This window comes from Barbus barbus, assembly GCF_936440315.1.
Source record: "Barbus barbus genome assembly, chromosome: 46".
Taxonomy (NCBI): domain Eukaryota; kingdom Metazoa; phylum Chordata; class Actinopteri; order Cypriniformes; family Cyprinidae; genus Barbus; species Barbus barbus.
This window is the reverse complement of record NC_136724.1, coordinates 18,331,499-18,353,209: the sequence shown is the minus strand read 5'-3', so window position 1 is coordinate 18,353,209 and position 21,711 is coordinate 18,331,499. Positions and strand designations below refer to the sequence as shown.

Here is a 21,711-nt window from a genome sequence, read left to right as displayed (position 1 = left end):
GTCTTAAGTGTCACATTATCCTTCATATGTCATTCTAATATACTGATTTGCTGCTCAAGAAACGTGTTATTATAAATGAGAAAAACAGCTGAGTTGCCTAATATTTTTGTGGAAACCGTGGTAATTTTTTCAAGCTTCTTTGATGAATGGTTAAAAAGAACAGTATTTATTTGAAATAGAAAAGTCTAAACTAGTACATCGTCACAAAAAAAAAAAACAATAGAAGCCCATTAGAAACATCACAGAAATTCCAATGGTTTCCATTAAAATACCATTATAAACCATTAGCTTTTTCCAGTAAAACCATTACAAAATTCCTTTTTGTAGTATGTTTTGTAGTGTGTTTTGGGCATTTTTCCAATAGGATTTAACATCCCACCAATAGAATCCATCACATACCAGTAGACACCATTATAGTTTCCATTAAAACCAATACAATTCCCATTATAAACATTAAATCCATTACATTTTCTATTGTGTTTTGGGCAGGGTTCTATTGTTTTTTTTTTCAGCAGATGTCATTTATGATGGTCGTCACAAGAGGTCAGTATAGTAATCTGAAATTAGAAAATTGTAATTGGACAATTTTTCCTCACACTGTAGTTGAAAGCAACTCAAAATAATATTTTACAGGGAGAATGAAAGTTCAAGGATCACCCTTCAGAACTGGAACCAACAACCTTTTGTTATTTAACCACTTTTCTACTGAAAAAGGAAAAAAAACAAAAACACTGTTTTACTGGTATTAGTTGGTCTTGCTTGCTGGTTTTTGGGAAGTTTGGACACCATCTCTTACCATGATAATAAGAGTAAGCAGGGCTGTGCTGGAGGCCATCATGAAGAAGGTGTCGATGAACCATGTGCACCAGAGCACGCGGTTGGTAACTCCCATGGCCTTCAGAGTCTCTTTCAACCTCATCTCCTTCTCCAGCACGATGCTCTTCACTGTCATAGAGACAGAATAGACCCAGGCCAACACCATGAAGATCGGAAAGCAGCGATTCAGAGTGAGCATGAAGCTGTAGCATGTGTCGTCAATGAGAAGAAGAAGACAGATCATTGATATGATTGAACATTGAAAAAATATATAGAATTCATGTGCATAAAACATGGATGCAACAATATTCAAATTCTGTCAGATACCAATATGGTCCAGATATATCATGCATCCCTATCTATAAATGTTAAGAATACTGAGTGTGATACTCACAGATCATCCACATAGCAGGGATAGGGCATCTGCTGCAGGTAGACTCCTAAAGGCCATTCCTTCCCTGTGTGGGTCTTTATTATTCCATGTTCTATCATGTCCTGCAGGTAGGCAAATCCTCCCCATATATACCGCAGGTCATCCATGGGATCAGCCCTAGGCCCTGGATCCCAGTATCTGATCATAGAAGAGGATATGCAGTGAAATAAATGCAAGGAAAATCAAGATCTGAGGAATGGCTCAGCACTGGTTACAGACAGACCTGTCTTTGATCTTGTTAGTTCGCTCCACGACATCAATGTCCATGCGGATCTTGAATTTAACATGATGGGGAACCTTGGTGGTCCAGGAGTACATGTCGACAAATACCAGCCCTGCCCAAAACTTGCTCTCTCCAAGAAGGTCCAGTGCTCGATGGGTCAACTGGTCCTCATCAGAAATGGCAGAGAATTTGTCCAGGACTAGACACTGTAAATACAGGGGACATATAAGTGATTGTATTTATAACTGATTACATACAAAATCAACCCATTAACTCCATGAATTCAATATTCCTGGATGAACCTAATGGAAAATGACTAATAAGATCACGTTTACTTGACAGTTCAGTGCTGGACAGTCAAACTGAATCAAACAGATCAAGCCGTTCCACTGTTTTAGATCTGCATCAGAATTCAGCACAATACTACTATCCAAAATGACTTAATTGAATTGTTTGCTGTTAATTTGTTTTGAGCTTGGCAAAAGATGGTGGGAGTCTATTTGAGATCTCGGAGACATTGTTCTCCATGTGGCCGGTATGCAATGCCATAAACCAGCCTGTGCTTTCTCTTTGTGTAGGCTGAGTAGACTGACAGCTGTATCGAATTGGACTCATTCGTTGGGTTTGTCTGTCACTCCTCAAGAGCTGCTAGCTGAGATAAAGACAAAGACTAAAAGACACACAGTTTAGATAGCAGAGGTCCTGCTCTCGCTGGCACAGGCTGCCTTAAGCTCACCCTGATTTGTATTGAAGGAATTCAGCAATGAACTCTACCATTAAAGAGCTCTGCCACACTGGCAAACTGTCAGTGTGAAATCAAACGCTTTTCTTTGTTCTACTTGACATCAGAGAGGCAGAGCCGGCTGAGAGTGACCGCTTGCTTTTCACCCTACAGCTTCTGAGCAGATCTGTGTCTCTTTTGAAGGACTAAATGACAAGTGAATTTGGAAAATTTTTCTAAAAAAATATCTGACTGCAGATATGTACTATATACTGTATACTGCAAACTAATTCAAGCAGATGTATGCTTTTTTATGCATGAGTGATACCTCTCCATATCGGTTTATAAGGCGAATAACTTGGTCAGTCATGTTAAAGATGTTCCGCCAGTCAAAATCAGGCATGTCCTGGTCTTGATCCTCTTCAGGGCCATTGTACAGGAAGTTGAGGATGTGTTGGCCAGTGAATGGAGTGTCTTTGAGGCCTTTGTTGATATAATCCATCACTGTAGGATTTCTGATGGAGTCCTGAAATATAAAGTACAATAACTGAATGAAACCTTACATTAAATATTGCGCTAAAAATGAAAAAAATCGTATGTATTGGTGCTGTCTTTTCAAAGAAAGAGACAGTGTTTACCCGAAGCATGTTCATCTGTACACCATCTTGAAAGAAGCTCCACACCTGTGGGCCCACTTCCTCCCAAGCCCGGCCCATGTTCCTAAGTCTTTCTAACTCCTCAAAGGTGGTGTTTGCCTGGATAAACACACACAAATACACAAACTTACAAAGTTAAGATGCATTCAAATAAAAGCAGGTGAGAACAAATGAAATAATCTGTTTGTTAAGCATTCAATGGCACAGTAACAATAAAGACAGAACAATACTCAGGTGGTGGCAACTGCTTTGAGTTTGACCACAGAATGACTGAATTCCCACCAGGAGCATTTTACACAGTCCCACTGAAAGCCCTTCTGCATAAACAGAGAAACTGAAGCCCTCTAAAGCTGATCTGATGGGACCACAGCCATGGCCCATTGCCCAGGGCAAGCATGTCCACACCGGAGCTCCCTCCCAGGGGCAAAGGCCTTACCCTCCTTCTCACTCTCTATTGCTCTTTCACTTTTTTTTGCTTCCACTTTTTTAATTGTAAGATGCACAAGGGAAAGATTCACACAGAGCTGCAGATCACATTAGTCAGACAGTATGGCTTAGTGGTTAAAATATCTGAGCTAGTACTGTACATGAAAAGTTGTAGGTTCAAACCCCTTTACATTTGATTCATAACACCATTGTGGCCTTGATCATAAAGCTTCTAGAATGGCTCAAGTCTGACTAAACCTGTAAGTAAAATTACAATACTGTAAGTTGCCATGGATAAGAACATGAAAAAATTAAAAATAAATATATATACACTTTAATTCAACAAGAACACATTAAACTGGTCAAAAGTGACAATTATACAGCAATTATATTTATATTTATTTTATTTTTATTTGTTTATATTACAAAAAAATCTGTTTTAAAATGCTTTTCTGTTTTATATTCATCAAAGAATCCTGTATCACAGTTTCTACAAAAATATTAAGCAGCAAAAAACATTTACAACATAATAATAATAAGACGCATTATTATAATTGAACACCAGTAATTATTGATAATAATTGAGCACCAAATCACAATATTAGAATGATTTCTGAAAGATTATGTGACATTGAAGATTGAAAATTCATCTTTGCCATCACAGGAATCAGATCTTTTAAATCTTTTAAGTAATATCTCTCAAAATAACAATATTTTACTGTATTTTTGATCAAATAAATGCAGCCTTGGTGAGCATATGAAAATTTCAAAATCATGAAAAAACGGACCGTTTATGTATGTACATTAGACTTTCAGATGCCAAATACATAAAAGCAACTACTTATCCAAAGCGATTAACATGGCATTTAAGGTATAGTTGCTCAGCTGCTAGTACCTTGGTGTTGCTAAAACTATTCTCTAATTTTGAGCCACAGGGATGCTAACTCATTTACAAAGCACCCAGTTGAAAAACCTGCAGTCCTGCTTACATAAGAATTTAAGGGAGTAAAAGCCAGTCAGCTGGGTTGTATGCTTGAAGCGCTCCTAAAACACATGTAGCCTCTTGGAACCCATTAGACCTGCGTCATTTACCCTCTGGCTAACCCGCTGACATGTCTGCAGCAATGTACTGATTTATCTGACAGGCCAGAGCTAGATTAGCCGTTGCATTAATACACTCATCTGTTGTTGTTCCAGGTGTGCGTGTAGTCAAAGAAGAGCTTTTTCTCTTACGTTTTTAATGATCTGTCTGACAGCAGGGGAATCTGGAGCGTACAGGATTTTGCCCATCAGGAAAGGCTTGACTGAACTCCACACAATCCTTGTGACGGGATTGGACTCCAAATCCTTCATGAGATCATTACAGAACGGAGCTGAAAGAGATATGGAGTTATGAGAAACACAAGAACATTCTCTTCCCCGCTTTTCCTCTTCATCAGTCTGAAGTCTACATACAGTACGGTACTCACTGGCCGTGTGATCGTAGTTGTACTTCCCCTCTCCCCGTGTGCTGTTGATGCCCAAAAAGGCTTTGTAGTTGTTATCCTCGTACCAGTTGAAGGAGGTGACCCTGGAAAAGGCCCCTTCCGTGTAGCCACAGAATAAGCTGGAGGTGGCAGCCATGAGTTGGCTGAAAGATGGGGAATCATGGGACTGAAGCAGTGGAGAAACCACTTGCAACAGGTCTTGAGAGCTAGGTCTTTCAAACAGCTGTTGAGAGAAAAAAAGTTTTAATGTCTTTAATTTTCGAAAAAAAACATGATTTCGGTATAGGTTTTCAGAATATTGTGTCCCCAAATATTATTGAGATGCTTTAGTCACATTTAATGCATGAAAGTTATTGCATTGCTTAACAATGTTTTATTCCTGTTTTGAAGCACAAGGTCAAATTACACAAAAATGTTTGGCATAAAATTAGATACACTATTCAAAATTATAATAATTTAATGGTTGTCAAACTTGGAACATGGAGAACATATCCATAGTTAATACATTCACTAAAAATGACCTTGGGACTATGCATTCATTTACAAAAGACATTTTGTGGTCCCCAAAAAGCAGTTTTGTCTCTAAAATGTTTTAAATATGCATGTCTTTGACATAACGTGACATGCATATTGTACATAGTGTACATTGTCTTCAAAAGGGTTCCTGTTTTTTAAATGTACTTTTCATCCATGAAATGGAAAGTACATTTACCCTTGTGTATGCGAAATCAAGGGAATTTTGTGCACAAAATCATTTTTGATTGAGAATTTTGTGCAAATCTTTCTGTATGAAATGAACAAAAAATAACTGCATTTTTACATGAAATAATGCATTTTGTACCATGTTAATTCCTTCAGTCTACAAAATGAGTCAGGTTACACTTGATGGTCCATACAGGACTGGTTAAAATCATAAAAAAAAAAAAAAACCTGTTCCGAAAAGTAAAGTTGCAGACACTGGATAGAGCAGAAAACAAAAAGAGCCCTGGATGAGGTGGATATTTACCTATACAATCCAGAAAACAAAATTTACAAATATCTTCTATCATTTGTCAATGACAAAACAGCTCTTTATTGCACAGTCAGCATGTGAACGTCGCTATACCGCAGGTAAAGATGATTTATATCCATTTATATCCAAGCTAGAAATGCCCCTTGTAAGAAGTATGAATTTCAAATCTGTCATGGAGTCAAAAAGTAAACCAAACCTTTTGGCACCAACTTAAAATCCCTCTGGGTGGGAAAGTCCATTATCCTCTTAACTAAAACACACCAAAGCCTACAGATACAGGACAGATAATCTGAGCCTCTGGGGTCCATGATACTACAGCAGGTGAAGAGAGAGAGAAAACAGCATCTAGAGAATGCCAGATCTATTGATTCATTCAAACTCCTTCAAACAAAAGCTAGCTCTGCAAGTTCTGCAAAATGCATATTTGTTTCCGCACAAGTTCATAAAAAGGAATATTTTCGGAAACAGGAGACTGTAAGTTCCTAGAGTTTTTCATCTGGTTGGTCTCAGCACATCTGGCCCACGGCATGGAGAACATGATGGAAAAGGAATTCGGAAAATGAGTAACTGGCGTCAAGGTCCATCTCAGACAAAAGATCAGCCACACCGACAGGAAATCCCTCACTGTAGAGCTGCAGGCATACTGACACTATTTAACTATCACATTGACGTCTACTGTACTGCCTGTGAGGCGTTTCCTCTCTGTTTCAGCGGGGTTCAAAATGCCCTCACCGGTGAACTAACCACATATGAACCTCAGCTTTATTTACAGTGACATTCTGACTGAGAAGCAGCTGGAATTAGGTATCCGCAGACACAGGAATGATATCCATATCCGTATGCTTGCGTAAAAAGCCAGGCAGAGGAAATCGTGATTTCCTGATAGCTAAAAATACAGCTAAATTTTTAGAGGGCCTCATACGTACCGCCTTTAGCTTCTCAGACACGGCAGGCAGAAGTCGGGCCCAGAAGTGCAGGTCGAGTCCATTGGAGTAGTTATCAAGAACTAGAGGAAGCTGGGAAAGAGAAGAGAGAAGGAAATCAGACCATCTATATTAGTCAAGGTTGATGGCATAGAAGGATAGATATACAGTACATTATATACAGATAGATATACAGTCCTAATAAGATTGCAAGCAATTTTTTAGGATGTTTCGGAAAGACAAATTATCATTGTTTCCAATGTTTTGTCAGTCAATGACTAATATTTTTTTTAGCAAATGAAAGGCTTTTTAGTATCATTAAAAAAAATCCCTCTTTTTTGATTGATTATTATAAAGGAAACTTAACATTTTAAGATGAACACTTACTGGACTGAGCAACTTTGGTTTACTTGATTATGTATGCATTGTTGTTGTTTTAGAAAAAAATATGTTAAAATGTAAATATCAAATATGATACATCAGGCTGTTAAGGAATATTTATTTACATACAGTGTAGCAGTCATTTGCAATCTTTTTTTTAATTGTGTAAATTTCAATAAATTTTTCCATAAAATAAATATAATAGTTGATGGAATATTTTTATACTATTATTTAATATGTTGGACTTTACAGGGTTAAGTAACAAAATTCACTTCAGTCAGATTTTTGTAAGCAAGTGAATACAAGCAATAATAAATAAATAGTAACTGAAAAATAAATACAATAATAAAATAATAATAATAAAACAAGAGAATTCTCAACAAAAATAGTGTTTGGGTTACATTTATGTCTCAAATATATATGTATTAAATAAATGCCACATATTAATATTTTAAACTGTGTCCAAATCAGTTTAGTTGAAGTTTACAAAGCAGGGTTTGGGAAATGCATGTTGCTCACATCCTGTCTTCCGAGATGTAACACTTCCAGAAATAATATTTCTTCCAGGGGCTGCACGGCTACTTTACAATGGATCAGGATGGACCAGGTTCAGGAAATGGTGTGTGGGTGTCACAGAAGCAACCCAAATATGAGACATCCTTCCTATCAGACTTTTTCTATAATACTAAAGAACTGACCTCTAACATGTTTTATATTGTTCCACCCACCAGTGTTTGCAGCCATTGTGCTGCTAACAACATAGTGGCTTTGGATAAAAGAGTCAACCAAATGAATCCACATTAATGTGTTCATGTGAACATCTGTTCTGAGGGGGAAGAATACAGACTCTCTGTATTATTCTTTAAAGCTCTCACAGGGTTTAGTCCAGCAGAAATGTGTTGAGTGTAATCTCATTACTGAAATAGGCCAAGTCAGTTCACTCCTCTAACACTGATCGGGTGACTCAGGCTAACGCCCCTCTGTCCTCTCCCCACACTCATTCTGAAACCATAAACTACCAAGAACAACCAGGAAGGGTGTGTGGGATTTTGTTACTAACTACAAAAATTCAGGAGCTTTCATCAAACAGGAAGTTTCAGTTACAAATGTAAATTCCTATAATATGTACAGTGTATAAGCCCAACTATAAGATTTAAAAAATATTTGTATTATAAATTAAGCATAAAGTAACCCCATCACCAAGGCCAGAATGTCCTTGGTCAATCAACTTGTTTTACAGGTGATCAACATGCTAGACCATCAAAAAACCAGACAAGACCTGCATGGAAATTAATGCAGGCTTACGGAACCTGTTTTTGCATTGCACTGTACTGCTAGTTCACAGTCTTTCTATACAAGCATGCACTATAGACGAACATATTTGCAACTCGTGTCTTTTGCAACATCTTGCACGTTGCAAAAAACCTGTTTTTAAAACATGCTGCTCAAATTAAAATTCATCTTTTAAAAATATGTCTCTAGACCTTGCATTTTGCAAAGTCCACTGACATACTTAGCATGTTTTTTAATGACTTTCTTTCTTCTGTTGAACACACATTAAGATATTTTAAAGAATGTTGATTGCCAAACAGTTCTGGTTCACATTGTATTTTTGTCCATTCAAAAGAAGTCAAAGGGAACCCAAACTGTTTGGTTTACAACATTCTTCAAAATACTGTATCTTCTTTTGTGTTCCACAGAAGAAAGAAAGTCCTACAGGTTTAAAACGACATGAGTAAATAGTCATTATTTTTAGTGTATGCTAAATTCTGATCCATAATTCTTTGTTGCTTCCACCCAAAACAAGAGCTCGTGTGACTTCCCTCATATTTGGCATAGCTGTCAGCACTTCCTCTACACCCAAACCCATTTCCAACATTTACAGATATTATTAGTGGTTTTACTGAGTGTATGAGTGGACTAACCAAGCGGAAAAGTTTGAAGAAGTCAAGATTGGCGTAGAATTTGTCCTCAATGATCTGAAGACGCTGCGGGGTGAGAACACACATGGCATTGCGGACGGCATACAGGCCCCAACGGCTCGGAAAAATAAGGAAACGCTCAAGAAGAGTCTGACTGCAGGCGATGTCCTTCAGGTGGAGATCAGGAACTCCATATGCAAACTGAGAGTGAGAGTGACAGACAGTGAAAAACAGAATAAAACGATTAAGAGGTGAGGGGAGTTAATGCTGTTGTGTCAGTCTGAGCCGGACTTAAACACAAACGTTTCTGGAATACAAAAAAAATAGACAGTATAGAGTGATTCATAAAAAAATCACACATCAGTCTAGAGTTGTTATAAAATAAATACCAAACCTAAAATACCAATAAATTGCTATAATCCTTTAGTAGTGTTGTTTTTAGCAACAGTTACACTGACTTAATCTCATGACTGAAGAAACTAGCAGCCAAAAGAGACACCGATGCTATTAGCATCAAGGCTAATTTTATGGTGGCCCTAGAAAGATATATTAGCATTAGCAATGCTAATATGTTTTACCAGCAGGTTTGAAAATGTGCTAATTTTCCTCACATAGCGTAAAATACGCACACAGCTTTAAAACCAAAACAACACACAAATGCAGTTAGTCAGCCAGACGAAAACCTGTTCAACCTTCATCAAACATATTTAAAAGAATACCATCAGGTTCCCTGTGGAATAGCATTTCAACTCAAGGAAGGGGCACAAAAGAGGATGCCAACAAAATTGGAGGAAATTATTAACATCCCAAGACATCCTGGAACACCTTAAGCCATCGGCGTAAATCACAAAAAAACACTTTTGAGGTGTTGCTGCCTGCTACCATTAGACAATATAATATCTGCAGCGTATACAGTACGACATGCATATTTACGTAATGCATATGCTATTAAATTATCCACCATCTGTATGTGTGTATTTCTATTTCAAATAAATGCTTTCTATTCACTTTCTATTGATGAAACAACAGCAAGCCATGACTCCAAATCAGTGTGCAAAAACCCAACTGGAAAACCTCCAGCTTCATGCATCCAGCTTTCTTTCTCCCTGTGTTCCTCTCTCTTTCTCTGTTTCATTAGTAGCTAAGGACTTATCCAACCAGAACATTCCATCTTCCTCTGTACGCCCCTGCTGGCTGACTGGCAGCACCTCTGAGAAAGCCTTCAAAATGCCTTGCATTCCTCTCCCTTACATTTCCATATGAAAGTGACTCGGACCCTGATGTTCTTGTGTTCATACTATCACTTCCTCTGGACCACCTCCTCAACGCTCCCCTCAAGATCAAAGGAGACGCGGTCTCGTGCAAACCACCATCCATGCTTTGTTCGCACTGAAAAATAAACCCACCAAGAATCTCTGGCTGGGTAACATGGGGGCCAGGTTCGACCAGAGTCTTAGGTTGGGGGTCTGATTACTCGCAGGGGCCTGGGATGACAAATATATACATCACAAAGGGTCTGTACGAGAGCTGAGAAACCCAAACATGCAGTCTGATACTGAACAAACGGGCACTTGAGAACCGGCCAAGATTCTCTCAGTCTCAAACAGAGACATTCATGTCCACCAACAAAGTCTATTTACATGCATAGAAAGCAGATGAATTTTTGTCTCGGCGACGAAGTCAATCTACTTATCATTCACAACTTAATTAGACAATCACTAAAAAGGCTGCTTCGGGTCAGCAACCTCTCTGAGATCTCAGAGACTTACTGTAAATAGTGCTAATTAAGGACGCACCGATATTACAATTTTTGGAAATGCAGATAATAAAAGATAATTATTATTTTCATGTAATATATAATAAAATTGTATTTGTTTTTGCCTTAATAAATTACTACTATTTGGTATAAATAAATGTAAATTTAATTTAATTACAAATTTTATTTCAATTAAATTCAAATTTTAAAAAACATTAATCAAAATTAAAACTTATTGAATTACATTAAAACATTAAAAAACACTAAAACAATCAATATTTATTTTTCTAAAGATCATTTAACAGTTTTATTAAATTATTAGATTAAAAATATGTTTATATTGAATTAAAATCACACAAAAAAAGAAAATATTTTATTTTGCACAATTAAATATCCAATATATTAACTAATACTGATAAATAAAATCTTCTCACATTTTAACTAGGTGGGAAAAAAACTCATCAAGAACTAATTTTTGGAAAATCAATTACAAATATTTTGTGCTTTTATTGACAGGATTGTAAGTGGACTTAATAGGGAAAATTAGATTTTTCTGGTTCTAATTATTATAAACCAGCATAGGTCACCTGTTCAGGGCGGATCTGTGAACGGACCAGCTGATCTACCACAGATTCTGTGAGAGGAACATCTCTGAGCAGGTATGAAGTGAGAGTTTCATCATCCTTCAAAATATCCTCCACTTTCACACCTCGACCTGCAGATGAAATGAACAAAATGCACTCAAAAAAATGAAACACGGCATTTGTTGGTCCAAAGAATGTAATTATGTTTAATTTAATTAATTAAATTTCGTTTGTGCATTAAAATTAAACGAGTTGTGTTGAGAGAATTAAAAGAAGTAATTCTTCAAATTTACACAGCTCAGTTAATTAAAATGAATGCAACAGAGTTGTGTTGCTTCTGCAGTACCGCATATCGGTCAGTAGGTGGAGTAAAATCTGCACATGCGCAGTTGGAAAACACCACAAGAAGGAACGAAGAAGCACATAACGATCACTCTTCAGCTCATTTAGATCGGCGCCATTTTATGAGAATCAAATACGGAGAATTACACTTCAAAACGTCAACGTGTTTTCCTCTATGTGAACAGACAGGTGAGATTTTCACTTTTTATGCATTTATATTGAGACTATGACAACATTTGAATCATTACTCACTTGTAATACCGTGTTGTGTATAGTATTGTCACGAAGTTGCCATATGCCTCGTGTTTTCTTTCACATTATAGTTAGATACATTTTTGTTTTATGCATTTATGTGAAATTTTATACTTGCTGAACTTTTATATACATTACATCACCCAAAATAAATGTAAATTACATTAAATTGCTAGTAAGGAATGGTTACTCCATTTTAATCAATTGTTTTGTGCTTGTACAGCAGTTATGCCCTTCTAATGTCAGTTTTAATAATTAATAATAATAATTAATAATCTTAAAAGGTGGTGTTGGCACATTGTTATTTAATATCTCGCATAACACATTTTAACTTAAGTTTAGTAGTTTGCAGCTGTTCATATTTTGTTATTATTCTTTGGTGACTCCCATTCTTTTTCTCCCTTACAGAGTTTTGAAACTTGAAGGCCTGTAGAGTCCTTTATGTGGCTGTGCAGAGATTGTGGATCGTCTCAGGCCTCCAGATCAAAGCTTTTAAAGCACTTCAGGTTGGTACATGGACATTATGGCCGTAAACACAAATATCCATGTGCATATTCTAACTGTCCATGCACTTTTAAAACCTGGAATGCACTGCGGTCCCACTTATCCAGATCACACGGCAGTGAGCAGCTACCTCAAAATTCTAGTCAAACTACAGTGATAAATTGTCATGTTTGTGCTGTTACTGACATTCCTTCAGTAAATGATTATTTTCTCCATATAAATAATCACTTGCGCAGTCATGAGACAGTTAGTTGTATGTTTAAGGGCTGCTCATTTAAAACAAACGTGTATGGTACATTCAAATCACACGAGCCGAAAGCATTATCAGTTTTCAGTAACAGATTTTAAAGAAGGAATCGTGAAAACACAAGAGGTTAGTGAAACATCTAATGACCCTACTTCAAATGAAGAAACTGAAACATCTTTGTTAGAAGACGATTCCTCTTCTACTGATACAGAAGAGATTTCAGAGAACCTGCCAAAGTTGGTAGAGCTTAAATTTGCTTCCTTGCTGTTAAAACTGGAAAATCACTACCATGTTCCAGGCTCAGCTGTAGATGAGTTGTGTGGGGACTTGCATTATTTGCTGAGTGATGCTTCTCTCCCTTTGTCTCACAGAATCATGTTCTGAGCTAAACATCAATTCCCATAAGCGAAAAGGATCCATTGGAAGTCCTAACCAAGTGAAGAAACCGAGAAAAGCTGAGGTAAATTACTGTCCAGATTACCCAATGGGTGAAACAAAAGAAACTCTTGAAAATCAAAGGATTACACTACTATCGGAGGTGACTAAAAGAAACAACGAGCAGGTTATCAAGGGGCTGATGGACAGAACATTTGCTCTACAGAGGCACGAGGTGGTAGAACACTCCCCTTTCATTGCTGAATTCAAGAACAGATGGCCAGCACTCTTTACTGAGCGAGAGGTATGTCTTTAATGTCAGCTGATTAATTGCTTGGATGTTGTTATAATTCTAAAATTTGAAGTACTTTAGATGTAATTCAGGTTTGTTCATTTATAGTAAATGTATATTATCTGTGAGTGCTGGTAAAGGAAGTGTATGATGATGTCCTGTCAAAAATTTATCAGCGCCCTGATTTGTCTCTCTCTCTCTCTTTTGTTTTGTTTGAAAATTGTACCAGGTATCTGCGGAATTCAGCAGGATTACAACAATTCTCTTGGTGTCCAAATTCATGGGTCAGCTTGATCATTTCTCCTCTCAGCTCCTCAAAAATTTCAAAAAGAAAGGAGTAGCTGCACAGAAGATCACAGACATCCTGTCAGTTTTGGAACAGGTATGTTCTATAAATTCATCATCAATTCTCCTAATTCATAATAGGCCAAACTAATATTTTATCCAAATATAAATATTTTGTTATTTTTAACTCATCATTCAATCTTTTTTATACTAAAATTATGGATTAAAAGTTAAAGGTGAATTTTCATTCCTGAAGCTCCAAATATCATGATTTTTTTCCCTTTTGAAGCATCACTTTCTGCCTCTGTTATACATTAATAGAGTTATTTTTGCAACTACAATTAGAACAGCTCAGATGTTCAACATAATTGTGTATCCCATGCAGTGCTTCTGATTTGGGACCACTTGACTTTCGTAAAATAAAGTAGTGGGATAATTTGTGTAGTGCTACTTAAATTTAAGATGTACAGCAAAAAGTACTAATTCTCATTTCATTTTGATTAGAGCATCACCATTGAAAAAAAGCGTGAATGCATCCTGAAAGCCGGTGGTCTACCTAAATGAAGATCCTTCAAACCTAGTGAAGGAGTACATGGTAAGCTATTTACAGGTTTGTTTGTTTTTTTTTAAAGAAACTTTTCATATTTTTCTCTAAAACCAGTTCCTATTTTTATTGGTAATTGTTTTATTTTGTACTTAATATTTGTACTTGTCTTTTGTTATTTTTAGGACACTGAACATGATGAAGCCCAAATTTTGATGAGCAAAACCACTCTCGGAATCTATGCCATCAAACATGAAGGGGCAGATGTTGCAGACCCATACAAGGATGTTGGTGTCATCATCGAAGGCATCCAAGTACTTGAAAACTTGGACAATGTAGCTAATGCTTGTTCCATGATGGTTGGTCTAATCTATGCATTAAACTTGGCTTACCCCCAGGATCTGAGATATACTTTTGAAATGTTTCAAAAGATTTTCATGGAACTCGATGCCACCAAGCTGTCAAACAAAGTCCAGGTCTTAAAAAATAAACTCCTTTCATAGGCACTGTAACTTGAAACGAGGGTTAAGAGGCAGGACCTGTTTTGTCCATAATGTTGCACTGGCTGTTGTAGCACTTTTTTTTTCACTGCTAACCAGGTGATATCTTTAATAATATTTATTTCATCTTTACTTTTGATTTCAGATGTTAATCTTCAATTAATTAACTGCAATGTTGTTTACTGCTTTTTTTTCCAAGTTTCAATAAGGTATAGTTTACTAAAGAAGACTATTTTTTCCCCAAGTATATTTTTGAAAATCATTTAATTTAAAGACAGTATTCTTGTATTTTACTTTTTATTGGTGATATTAATTTTGTTACATCTTGTAATGAGTAAAGATTTTTTTTGAAAAGTGAAGACAGTATTTAGATTTTGTAAACGTTCTTGTCTGAAAAAATGTAAAACATTGTAAAAATATTATTTTGCTTTCAAATGTCAATCATCCTTTGAATAACAGGTGTTTTTAGCTGATTTCTCAAGAAGGTGTACTTTATACCATTAAAGAAGGCTGATCATTTTTTCCAAGTATAAAAAGCATTTTTGTCAATCCTTTCGTTTAAAGGCTGCATGCTTTTATTTTACTTTATACTTTTATTAGTATTATAATAGTATTTTAAGACAGCATGTAGATTTTGAAAAACATTTTATTGTTGTAAAAACAATAGAAAGTGTTAATTGTAAAACATTGTAAAAATGTTATTTAATAAACAATGAATCTGAAACCTTATTCCTATCTCATTTTTAACATAACAATATTAATTTTAGAGTAATTGAACTTAATTAACTAAACAGATTAATACAAAATAACAAATGTTACATTGATTGAACTAAACAAAATTACATTAACTTTATGTAATTAACTTAAGTTCACTGAAATAAATATTCTTTCTTAAAGGCAACTTAACTCAGTTACGTGGAACCTGTTGACATAAAAAAGTTAAGTAATGCCAATGTATCATTTTTTTGAGTGTGTGTGAACAGGATGCCAGAGCGAAGAATTTCAATAAGATGAAAGAATGCTACACTTCAACACTTAAGAGATGCTCAGCTGGAAGGATTTCAGCAGCATGACAATCATTCAGATGAGACGAACAGATAGACAACAGCTCTGGTATTCCAGGCATCCATGGCCTGCTGAAATTTGGCCAAGATATCGCTCTTTCTATGCTTATTTTTAAAAGAAACTGAGAAGAGGGGGTGAAAGAGGAGAGAGATTCGGGTGTGAATCAGTGCCAGGAACCTAGAGGAGCCAGAGACTCTTTCACACGACACAGAAAACAAAGTCATGGGTCTTTTTTCTCAAGGGTCACAGAGCTATTAGCACATCGAACGCAACCTGCTGCACGTAGGACTGAGCTTAAGACAGGTTCTTCTGCCAGGAACCAAAGGTTTTCACCATAATGCTCTAGACAATCCTACTTATGCAGTCAATCACCAGAGGACAATCAATCACATTCCACTGATGGCCACATGCGTTTGTTTTTCTAGTGAGGACAGGCCCATTAGGGCTGTCAGCGTAGGAATGTCTGATTCAAACCCAGACAACTTCTATTTGTGTGTCCCGTAAAGAGGTAAACAAATGGAAGTGCTTTCTCTAAAAATAATAGTATGGAAGGAGCATAAGCTTCTTAGCATTCACCATGAAAGGACCTCTTCAAGGCAGATTGAGCATGTGATGTAATCTGAGGGAGTTGTTTAAACAGTGAAGGAACGGCTGGGAAACTGAGGTGACGTGGGGTTTGCTGACCTGCAATTAGTTCGGGATTGGTCCGGAGGGCGTCCATGAAATTGCTCATGGCCACGAGTTCCCGCCATAATCGTCCTAACTGCAGAAACTCTGTATCTTCAAACAGGAGCTCCTGTGTGTCCGCCCAAAACCGAGCCAGTCTGAACAGAGAGGGGTGAGTGTATTAGAGAGATGGAGGACTAGTTCACCTGCACTGTTTGTACATGCAAATCAACTCACATTGAGTTGTTGTAGTTGGACACCAGGCCTGGAGACTCTCCACGGGTTGGGTGCTGGAAACAGGGGTTGTTGGCATTACAGAAGATCCCTTGGATCCATGGAAGGATGCCAGTGGAGGGCATGGCTTTGTTTGGGAAGTGACCTGAGGTCGAGAAAACTGGTTATTATTGTGAACAAAGGAGCATATGCATCACAAACATCAGCCAACATCAATGGGAGCTGCTGCTCTTTGAATATGACACTGGAAATGTTGTGTATAAGTAATGACTTTAATAAAAATATACATTTATATAATATATATATATATATATATATATATATATATATATATGAATGTTATAATAGTAATAGTAGTAATAATAATAATAATATATACATAATATAACATAAATAAATAATTATAAAAGTAATAATAGTAATAATAACAACATAATTCAAATGTATTTAAAGATATTAAATTATATAAATATATAACTAGTATAAAAAATGAATATTTTAAAATATATCATATTTGACAAAAGTAATTAATTATATTTATTTTATATAATTGTATGTATTAATTAATTAAATAATTATATAAAATTATTAATTATATATATATATATTTTCTAAATAAAAAACAAACTACTTTTACTAATTAATATCTGTAGATTTTTATTTAAGAGTTTTTTTTAAGAAAATAAAAATGATTACAAATGTATTTAATTATAACTATTCATCATTAATTATAACTATCATTTTCAGGCATCCATACATTCATGTTGGCGGTAAAGGGGGTTCGCTCTTCTCAGCCAAACCAGTCCAATGAATAGCACCACAGGCCACATAATCTCCATAAAGAGCCGCGTCTGGAGTGAAAATGCAGGAAATACATTACAAATGCTCAAGATGGCAGTAATCAGATCCTTTTTGTTAATAGGTATACTGTATAAAACCCTTGATTTGTATTCAGCTAGTCACATGAAGCTATTATAAATTCATAGTATAACTGGAATTTACTTTTACTAGTAATTTTCTAGATTTCCTATGCATATCACAAGGAAACAAGCAGAACTTTTCACCTTCTGCCTCTTGCGGACAGTCCAGTTTTTCCAGAGGAGCAGCTGCACCTGGCTGTTGGTTCTCATGACCTCTGCTCTTCACCCCCACAGGGGGTCACGTACAGGTGCCCTACCTGGACAAAACCAAACCCGCATGCACAGTTCTTCTCAAACATTGCAGCATGGTTGTAAGTCTGATTATTTTAAAGGGGTCATCAGATGTCCATTTTCCACAAGCTGATATGAATTTTTATGGTTTTAATGAAAAGTCTATAACGTACTTTGGTTAAAATTTCTGAATGGTAGTGTAAAAAACACCCTTTTTACCTTGTCAAAATCAGCTCTTTTCACAGCAACCATCTGAGAACAGCTTGATTTGAAAAAGAGGATATTATTTATAGGGATTAAAAAAATAACAATGAGTGGATTTTTATCATTATAGGGTGGATGTGTACACACTGCCAACACACATTTATGTTCAAATAACATGTAAAAGTGAATTTCGATGACCGCTTTAAGATATGTTTGAGTCAGATGCACCAGTGGTCTAATCCCAACCTAAGAATCCACACAAGACCTCATGCAAGACTTCTTACGGTACTGTTTCAAAGCAGTCTTACAGAAAGTAGTGCCTCACAAAACCCAGTGAACAACCCAACAGCAATAGGGCAAATATAAACCAATAGCCATATAGGATGAGGTAGTAACCAAATCAGTTTCTGACTTTTATCCCTCAGAAAGGTGCAAAATAAACGCATAGACTAAGAAACAGAGCTAAAAGTGTATTTGGACAGATCATAAGACCAATCATGAGACAAGTAATGAATTGTGTGGGCTGTCAATATGGTTCAGCATATCAGAGACAAACACAGTTCTCTTACGTAACAGGCCTGAATGTTCCTTTATGCAACACCCAATCACCATTCATTCGGAAACGGCTAGACACATGTAAAACATAATTAAACAGGAAGAACTCACCTCAGGAGAAGAACGGTCTTTTACGCTTACATCTGCTGAAGCTCATGGCCGTCTTACTCAACCGACTGTAGGTTTGCTACAGACACAAAGCAGGTTTCTAATCTGATTGATTTAAGCTCCTTTCACCAGTGAAAGAGCCAATGCTCTGAGCCCAATCTATGCCAACAGCCAATTGGAGGCGAATATGAAGTATTATAAATTCAATCTCATTTATTATTAGTGGTGAATATACTATATATATTGGAGACTGGGCCACTGTCACAAATTAAGAAAGGCTACCAAAAAGAAAGAAAGAAAGAAAGAAAGAAAGAAAGAAAGAAAGAAAGAAAGAAAGAAAGAAAGAAAGAAAGAAAGAAAGAAAGAAAGAAAGAAAGGGCTATTTTCACAGACATTGTCCAGGAAAAAACACATTTCCTTTTGTGACAACATGCCTCAATGGCCGCCAAACGTAACAATATTAGGTGATTCATTTATGCAAAAAAAAAAAAAAAGAAAACTCAAAACATTACAATGTGTATCTGGCCATAGTTTAGTACTAGCATTTTTTTTAATTATTTACATATATGTACTCAGAATTAAGTACCTTTAACACTACAACATATTTGCGTAAAATATTATATACAATTATAAAAAATATATCTATATATAAAATTATATTTACCTAACGATGCGTAATATCAGGATGCACTACCATGATAATAAATGAGGCATAAACACCCAATAATAAGTTGTGCTAATCATATTAAAACAATTCTTTATGTAACAATAATCATATTTGTCATTCACAAATATTTTAATATGTGATGTAGTAAGGTATATAGGTCAAATTTAGGAATAGGGTTTTAAAATACTTTTTTTTTTTTTGCACATGAGGGTAGCACAAACTGAGAAGCAGATCAGGATAATTTCAAATAAAAACATGAAATCAAATATGACATCAGCTGTGGTTTTAATAAGTTACAAGCGTGTTCTCACATGTACCTGTTTTTACACTTGAAGACATATTAATATGGTATCAGTTTCTATCATCACATCAGATACATGAGTGCCATTTACAAAAGACACCGATTGAGTCTTAAACTGGACTAAAATGTGGTTTAGACCAGCTAATTTATGTTGGACAACCAGTCAGTGGACTCTCATAAACGAAGGCACTTGCTTTGGCTTGACTTGCTTGTTTTGGGTATATTGACATTTTAGTTGTTGTTGATATGAACCATTAAAAATAATAATACAAAAGAAGAAAAAAAAACCTTTGGGCAAATAGTTACAATATTATATGAACACTGAATACAGTAGGCTATGTGGGCCAAAATGCAGTTCTGAAAACTCTCTATTAACAGACTAAAAACAATAATATAAACATTTCTGTATAAAAAAGAAAGAAACAAGACAAAAATAAAAAATACCTTTGTACATCTGTCTGTTGTTCTTGAATAACAAAATTAACACTGTATGTAGTTCAACAATTCAGTAGCAAAAAAAACAAAACATGTGGTTCCAAAGTCTAATAAGTGCATTTTATGATTATAATAAAGTGACGATACTTAATCTTGCTTAAGCTTAAGCTTGGTCAATTTGGTTTTGGAGTAAAACATAAAAATACAGAAATACACAGAATATATATTTATATGTTTTTTTAAACAAAAAAAAATCCATATACAGTGTAAATGAAATTGCACAGCGACAGTGACGTTCTGGAGTTATAATGCAAAAACGGGTTGTTTTGACCTTGCATTGGTGCACAAGTAATGTGATAAAGTAAAAAACATTAAGTGCGTACTATGTAAATTCTTGTCCAAGGGGTTTGTTTGATTATTACAAACAGCAGATGCGAAATATATTAATATATAGATATATATCACGTCCTTGGATCTCTTCACAGTTATGGAAACATATTTCCACACATATACAAAACAGGGTCGTCGCTAAAATTCACGGGTCTGAGACATGGTCTCCCTGGACCCGATACGCATCCCCTCTTCCCGGAATGACGTCCCTGGTTGTTCCCCATTCACCGAATCGTACTCAAACAAAATGAGCCTCCCTGTGTTCGAGATCCTGCATACGGCGCGATCTGAGTCTCTGGTATACAGGTTTGGTCTCGTTTTGTCCTAGCTCCTCTGGACTAGAGCTGAGAGACTGGGGGAGCGGAAGTGGATCTGTATTGTGGGTATCCGGCTCTGGCGATGGTTCTGGATCCAAATCTGGCTCAGGCTCATCAACCGAGACTTCCACCCCAAACCCTTCCTCCTCCTCGTCGTCATCATCCTCCTCTTCTTCCTCAGTGCTGTTTGCGGTCGCTCTAATAGTCTTAAGCTCAACCTCTGGTAATGATTTGGTTCGGCTACCTGGAGGTTTGTAGAACGTTCCAGGAGGAGGCTGCAGAGTTCTGGGGGGCCTGAAGGCTGTGGGAACGGGGCAGTATTCGCTAACATTTCCTTCTCTACGTAAAGTTCGCCCAGGCCTCACAGCAATGGTGTAAGGTCTGTTAGAAAGAAGGGTGTTGGGGGTTTTGGTGTGTTCTGAGAAAGACGAAGACGTGAGAGAAGTAGTATGAACGCTGGCATCGTTGGTTCCGGAATCAGCAACAGTCACAGCGGTCCTTGAAGTGATGTCATGATGCTTATATTGCTTGTTCCACGTCCGCCGTAGCGTCTGCGTATTGATGTAAGATTTTCTGTAATGGTTTCCCGCTCTGGACTTGGGCTTCTCCTCTTCGGACACCTCCTCGATGACGGGATCTCGACCGTGGTTGTCATCCTGCTCTACGGCGTTCTTCACGTTACATTCGTCCACCTTGGCGAGGTTGAGGAGCCGCTCGGCCGGCATGCTGATTGGTCGAGAGGTCAGCTTGGGTCTTGGAGGCCGTAGTTGAACTCGAGTGACGTGGTTACGCCGGCTGAGCCCGGGCGAGTTTTGCATTTCAGGAACGCTTGACGATAGGAGCTTGTTGATGTCCACTGTATCGCAAACTGCATGTAAAGAAGAGAAAAGTTTAAGTTTGGTTGTTTGATAATCACTGTATGGGTTTTTAGCAAAGA

General features: G+C 36.6%; 3 protein-coding genes across 7 annotated transcripts in view; 1 reads left to right on the top strand and 2 right to left on the bottom strand.

Annotated features, from left to right (window-relative positions):
- Window positions 1-18,734, bottom strand: part of LOC306865270 (retinal-specific phospholipid-transporting ATPase ABCA4-like) — a 35,893-nt gene extending 17,159 nt beyond the window's left edge. The window contains exons 1-16 of one of the 2 annotated variants that reach the window (XM_079409790.1): window positions 18,668-18,734; window positions 18,017-18,059; window positions 17,711-17,823; window positions 17,404-17,497; window positions 16,650-16,791; window positions 16,431-16,570; window positions 11,344-11,471; window positions 9,004-9,201; window positions 6,701-6,790; window positions 4,745-4,985; window positions 4,509-4,648; window positions 2,832-2,948; window positions 2,522-2,719; window positions 1,473-1,678; window positions 1,211-1,387; window positions 797-1,019 (exon numbers count right to left, since the gene is read on the bottom strand). In XM_079409790.1, the coding sequence (XP_079265916.1) occupies window positions 797-1,019; window positions 1,211-1,387; window positions 1,473-1,678; window positions 2,522-2,719; window positions 2,832-2,948; window positions 4,509-4,648; window positions 4,745-4,985; window positions 6,701-6,790; window positions 9,004-9,201; window positions 11,344-11,471; window positions 16,431-16,570; window positions 16,650-16,791; window positions 17,404-17,497; window positions 17,711-17,776 (2,160 nt within the window). In that variant the 5' untranslated portion in view covers window positions 17,777-17,823; window positions 18,017-18,059; window positions 18,668-18,734. The remainder of the gene's footprint in view (window positions 1-796; window positions 1,020-1,210; window positions 1,388-1,472; window positions 1,679-2,521; window positions 2,720-2,831; window positions 2,949-4,508; window positions 4,649-4,744; window positions 4,986-6,700; window positions 6,791-9,003; window positions 9,202-11,343; window positions 11,472-16,430; window positions 16,571-16,649; window positions 16,792-17,403; window positions 17,498-17,710; window positions 17,824-18,016; window positions 18,060-18,667) is intronic. The other variant, XM_079409791.1, reaches the window with a different exon arrangement.
- On the top strand, window positions 11,728-15,654 carry LOC306865271 (uncharacterized protein). Of its 2 annotated transcripts, none has more exons than XM_079409792.1 (6): window positions 11,728-11,871; window positions 12,343-12,440; window positions 13,057-13,364; window positions 13,582-13,734; window positions 14,142-14,232; window positions 14,367-15,654. In XM_079409792.1, exons 3-5 carry the CDS (start codon window positions 13,170-13,172, stop codon window positions 14,199-14,201), a joined length of 408 nt encoding a protein of 135 aa, XP_079265918.1. In that variant the 5' UTR covers window positions 11,728-11,871; window positions 12,343-12,440; window positions 13,057-13,169; the 3' UTR covers window positions 14,202-14,232; window positions 14,367-15,654. The 2 variants fall into 2 exon arrangements, with proteins under 2 accessions (XP_079265918.1, XP_079265919.1); XM_079409793.1 differs by having other exon boundaries at window positions 14,142-14,247; window positions 14,367-15,409.
- Window positions 18,735-19,393: 659 nt separating the features above from the next.
- The window catches only part of LOC306864875 (rho GTPase-activating protein 29-like), a 44,029-nt gene continuing 41,711 nt past the window's right edge, over window positions 19,394-21,711 (bottom strand). For 2 of the 3 annotated variants that reach the window (XM_079409141.1, XM_079409143.1), the window contains one exon: window positions 19,394-21,642. In XM_079409141.1, the coding sequence (XP_079265267.1) occupies window positions 20,696-21,642 (947 nt within the window). In that variant the 3' untranslated portion in view covers window positions 19,394-20,695. The remainder of the gene's footprint in view (window positions 21,643-21,711) is intronic. The other variant, XM_079409142.1, reaches the window with a different exon arrangement.